This window comes from Fukomys damarensis, unplaced genomic scaffold (assembly GCF_012274545.1).
Source record: "Fukomys damarensis isolate Sample0158 unplaced genomic scaffold, DMR_v1.0_HiC HiC_scaffold_37, whole genome shotgun sequence".
In the NCBI taxonomy this organism is placed as follows: domain Eukaryota; kingdom Metazoa; phylum Chordata; class Mammalia; order Rodentia; family Bathyergidae; genus Fukomys; species Fukomys damarensis.
The window spans coordinates 3608517-3614119 of record NW_022900949.1 but is presented as its reverse complement, the minus strand read 5'-3'; the positions used below and the strand labels follow the sequence as shown (position 1 = coordinate 3614119).

Below are 5603 nucleotides of genomic sequence, written 5' to 3'. Positions count from 1 at the left end.
CCTCCCCTCTGCCCCAGTACGGACCAACGCCGCAGCTTAGAAAGCAAACCCCCGGGCTGCACGCCACCACATGTGACCCAGACCCTCACGGGCTCCGACTCCAGGGCTACCGGAATCTCCTGGCCCCCACCTTGGCCACAGCCCTCTCCCCAGCGGACGGGGCTGGAGGACACCCCCCCCCACGTGAGGCTCCTCCAGCTCGGCAGCAGAAGCGGACAGTCCCAGGGTTCCCTGCCTAACCCGGGCTTGAGCGCCTGTGTCCCCAGCCAGGAGGGGTCTCCCCACCTTGGGCGGCAGAGCCAGACCACAGCCCAGGGGTCACAGCCCGCAATCTCCCAATGGATATCCAGTCTCACATCCGCCTCCATATTAAGCAGCAGACCCCGGGGGGGACCCCAGCCCACCGGTCTGGCCCAGGCAGCACCCCAAACTCACTGTCCCGAACCCCCAAGTCGGCCAAGTTGGACCGCTGGATTACCCATCCGTTCACCCCAGTTCTGCACCCCTCCCTCCAGGTCTCCTACGACGTCAGTGGCTTCTGCGAGAGGAACCGAGATGTCCTCTTCTCTGATCTCATAGAGCTGATGCAGACCAGTGAGCAGTGAGTGGCCCCGGGCATGGGTGTGACAGGCAGAACCCCTTTGGGGTGGAGGGAGACAGGGGACCACTTTGTCTTCCTCAGGGTGGTTCTGGTATAAAAGTAACTACAGTTCTTCGAAACAGCCTACGTGTCTGCCAACACATGAATGGATAAAGAAACTGTGACGTTTACACACAGTGGAGTACTACTCAGCCATGAAGAAGGGTAAATTTGAGCCATTGGTAGGGAAATGGATGCAACTTGAGATTGCAATGCTAAGTGAAACAAATAAGAGGCAGACAGTTAAATATCACAGTTTCTCTTAGATGAGAAACCCAAAGTGTAAATGGTTTACAGAGCACAATAAAAGATACATGATAGGAATCAGGCAAATAGACCTTTTCCAGATAGAAGGGGCTCTAGGGATGGAGGAAGATGGAAGAGAGTGAGAGAAATAAAACAGATTAAGCTCCAGTATGGACTTGTACCAACTCCCCGGGGCGATTGTATCCATTATGTACGGCAAACGTACTAATGAACTAAATACATAACTGACTTGTGGGGGTGCTTGGAGGGTGTGGCTCAGGGCCAGCAACTTACCCGGCATGCACTGGGCCCTGGCTTCCACCTCCCCCACCACAGCCCTAGCAAAAATAAAACAAAACAAAAAGTAATTCCAGATCCACAGGGAGAAACCTCTGAGATGGGGTCCCCAGCGCCCACCCATGGGACAGTCACCCTTCTCCAGGGGGCCCTGGCAGACTTCACCTTTCTCAGTTTGAACACTCAGGGCCCCGCCCCCTCCCCACCACCTCCAGGACCCCAGTTCCATCTGTTTTGTACCTCAAAATGTTACATGGAAGGTGGGCATGGTGGTGCACGCCTGTAATCCCAGCACTCGGGAGGCTGAGGCAGGAGGATCACTGTGAGTTCAATACCAGCCTGGGCTACACAGTGAGTTCCAGGTCAGCCTCAACTACATAGTGAGATCCTGTCTCAAAAAAACAAAACAACAAAAACAAAAAATATGACACGGTCCTGGGCAGCAGATGAGACAGGCCACGTGGGAGGACACAGCTGTTCTCGTGGTACCACTGGGCAGTGGAGGCTGAACTTGACATAGAGAGCAGGGACGCATGGAATATAGTGCCAGCGTCAATGGAATGACAAGTCTCTCATGGTGGGGACATCAGTTTGGGAAGAGAGGTATATTGCATTAGGAACAATCGCGCCAGAGTGGAGACTAGGGGACAATTGAGAGATTGGCTGGTTGGTTGGTTGGTTGACTGACTGACTGACTGTGGTGCTCGGAGTGGACTACAGGGCCTCCTGCACGGGTCCTCAGCCCAAAGGGAAAATTTTCAAATTTGCAAGGCCAAAAGGGAGATGCGTACATTCTGTTTATTGGTCTTGGAAACCGGAGGCAGGAGTTGACATCAGCTGGTGTCCTGTCCAGAGTATCTTGTCCGAACTGTCACAGTGGTTTTGTCTTGCTAAGTCACTTAGTTGCCTAGGCTGGGCTTGAACTTTAGACCCTTCTGCCTCAGCTTCCCAGAGTGCTGGGATTATTGCATGTCACTGTACATATCTCACAGGCACCCCTCCATTACGGATAGGCCACATTTCAAGGCCCTAACTAGTCACATGTGACCAATGGCAGCCATATTGGAAACCCAGCGGCCGCCATATTGGAAAAGCACAGAACGAGAGCTATAGTTTTCCATGTGGATCCCCAAGCCAGCACCATCCCCATGGCCCGGAAACTTGCTGGAAATTACTAGGCCACAATTCAGACCTGTGGATGAGAAATTCATGCAGTGGGGTCTGACCTTGTGTGTCTTCACAAATTTCCCTGGAGACTTCTGATGCCTGCTGAAGTCTGAGAACCACTGTGGAGAGCTATGATGAAAACCGAAGTAGGCAAAAGGATCGAGAGAGGGAAAAACATTCATCCCTTATTCTAATTGTGGTAAAACACATAACACAGATCTTAATTATTTATTTGGTTAGTTTATGGGTTGGTTGGCTCATTCGTTGGTTGGTTTTTTGAGACAGGGTCTTACTGTGTAGTTTAGACTGGGCTTGGACTCACTATGTAGCCCAGGCTGGCCTCAGACTCAAGCAATCCTCCTGCCTCAGCCTCCTGAATACTGGGATATGTACCATGACTTGCACAACCACACCCAGCTTTTTCATTTTTTTTTTTGTTTGTTTGTTTGTTTGTTTGGTACCGGGGATTGAACTCGAGTCCTTGTACTTGCAAGGCAGGCCACCGAACCGCTGAGCTAAATCCCCATACCACCCCCTTTTTTTTTTCTTTTTGGTTTTTTGAGACAGGGTCTCACTATGTAGTTGAGACTGACCTGGAGCTCACTATGTTTTACCTGCTACCCAATCATACACAATTGTCTTTTCTGTTTTGTTTTGTTTTTTATTAGTCCATGTTTGCAGAACATTCTCTTTGTGGAGCTGGTACATGCACATAACCCATCTTAATTCTTTTTTCATCCACTCCACCATCTCCTCCTCCATCTCTTGACCCCCTTCCCATCTGAGAAGGATCTGTCTCCCTACTTCCTGTCATCTGTCTTTTATTTTGTTATTTATTTGTCTGCTGGGTTTCTCGTGTAAGAGAAACCATGCTATATTTAAGCTTGTGTGTCTCACGCACGTCACAGTATGGTCTCAAGGTGCATCCATTTTCCTACAAATAACTCGTTTCTCCTTCTTCGTGGCAAAGTAGTACTCGTCATGTGTAAATATCACCTGCTACTTAAAGGAGGAGAGGTTTGTTCTGGCTCACAGTTGGGGAGGTTTCCATCTGTAGTCCGCTGGCTCCAAGTCAGGGCAGCATGGCTGAGGGGCCTGGCGGAGGCAAAGCTGCCCACCTCATGGTGATCAGGAAACAGAGCGTCAAGGAAGGGCCGGGAAGGGACATGAACCCCTCCGGGCCATTCTCTCAGCAGTCGCCTCTTCTGACCAGGCCCCACCTCGCAACAGCAATCAGCTCTCGCGTCCCTGGTGTCACCTTCCGAGGTCCAGCCTCAGATCTCTCGAGGCCTAGGGGGACATCTAGAACAATAATCATGAAGGCTAAAAAGTGTGGCTTAAGTCTAGGAACCAGGACAGCCTCCACACCCCCGTCTCCCCACCGTGGCTCCGGTCCACACTCAGATCTGTGTTTCACGCTGTGGCCCCGTCTCTGGGCAGCCCCACCTCTGGGCCAGGCTGCTCCGGGGTCTGGCTGCTCCCTGACCCCCGTCCCCTGCCCAGGGCCTTCCTCCGGATGCTTTTTCCCGAGAAGCTGGACATGGACAAAAAAGGCCGCCCCAGCACCGCCGGCTCCAAGATCAAGGTGGGCCTGGGCACAGGGAGAAAGCCGGGTCCCCTGCCCTGCCTGTGCTTGTTTTGGGTGCTAGGGTGGAAACCACAGGGCCCTTGCGCGAGAGCCCCGCCCCAACCCACTTTTCCTTCTAATTCAGTAAGACTTACGGGCCATGCAGTTGCCCATTCTCCCATCTTCCAGTTCAAGGGCATCGAGCACATTCACCTGCTTGTGCGGCCGTCCACACCAGCCTCATCTTCCCAGTGTGGACCTAGGTCCCCAAGAAACATGAGTCCCCGCCCCTCCCCAGCCCTGCACACCCGCCGTCGACTTCCGGTCTCTGTGGACCTCAGGGCCTTGGGAACTTTCTAGGCATGGAATTGTGCAGAATTTGTCATCTTGTGTCTGCTGTTTTCATCCTGTCCTCAAGTTCCATCCATGCTGCAGCATGTGTTAGAATCTCCTTCCTTCTTTAGCTAAATAAGAATCCCCTGTAAGGAAGGACCACGTTATTGTCTGTGTGTCCATCTGCTGGACTTTTAATTTGCCTCTACCTTCTCACTACTGCGATTAATTCGCTGTGAATATGGGCTCCCACCCTAGCTACATGCTGCTCACTGACTGTTTGATTTGTTTTCGAGTCAGGGTCCCGTTCCTGGTCCAGGCTGGCATCAAATTCATGGTGATTCTCCTGCCTCAGCTTCCCAAATGCTAGAACTAAAAGCTAGCAATCACTCACTGAACACTTGCTCCTTGCTGATGGAGGTCGGGAGCACTTTACACACACAAGGACCTCACTGGGGGCCCCATAGGGAGGTGAAGAAAACCCAGGCTCGGAGAGGAGCAAGTCACTTACCTTGGTCACACAGCAGAGCCTGGGTCTCTCGTGCCACTCCCCTTAAGCCCCCCATCTGGAATGATTACCAGACTGTACCCCTTTTCCCTGGGGTGACTGAAATGCACCACTCAAGCCAGGCATGGTGGTGCACACCTATAATCCCAGCCCTCTGGGAGGCTGAGGCAGGAGGATTGCCAGTTCAAGCCCAGCCTGGGCAACGTAGTGAAACCCTGTCTCAAAAGAGGGCTGGGGATGTAGCTCACTGCAAAGGCCCTGAGTTCAACCCCCAGAACCAGAAAAAAAAAATAGTCTTGGGCACAGAGGCACAGAGGGGCAGAGTGGAGAGTCGTCTGCGTACCCCTCACCCTGCCTTCTGCTGTGACCCAGAAACAAGCCAACGACCTAGTGGCCACGCTGAAGAGGTGCACGCCCCACTACATCCGCTGCATCAAGCCCAACGAGACCAAGAGGCCCCGGGACTGGGAGGAGAGCAGGTAACGCCCACCCATTGCTGCCCGCGCCCACCCTGTGCCACCTGCCCTGGGCGCCATCCCCAAATCCAGCCCCTAAGACCCACGCGGAAGCGGGGGTGCCGTTAGAATGGGCAGAGCCGCCTCCCAAGTGCAGGGTGGCCCACGGGCTAGCACAGCAGCCCACCCTCTCCGCAGACCCCCATTCGGGGCTGAGCACGGGCCGTGGGCTCAGACGCTCCGCCCAGACCGCAGCCCCTGCTCTGCGCTCGCCCAGGGTCAAGCACCAGGTGGAGTACCTGGGCCTGCGGGAGAACATCCGCGTGCGCAGGGCCGGCTTCGCCTACCGCCGCCAGTTCTCCAAGTTCCTGCAGAGGTGAGGCCCTGCCC

The 5603-nt window shown here is 53.8% G+C and overlaps 1 protein-coding gene across 1 annotated transcript in view; it reads left to right on the top strand.

Moving 5' to 3' along the window:
* Positions 1 to 5603, top strand: part of Myo1f (myosin IF) — a 36489-nt gene that overhangs the window by 19614 nt on the left and 11272 nt on the right. The window contains exons 16-20 of the mRNA XM_010605724.3: positions 41 to 183; positions 267 to 601; positions 3854 to 3935; positions 5131 to 5237; positions 5491 to 5589. Of these exons, the coding sequence (XP_010604026.1) occupies positions 41 to 183; positions 267 to 601; positions 3854 to 3935; positions 5131 to 5237; positions 5491 to 5589 (766 nt within the window). The remainder of the gene's footprint in view (positions 1 to 40; positions 184 to 266; positions 602 to 3853; positions 3936 to 5130; positions 5238 to 5490; positions 5590 to 5603) is intronic.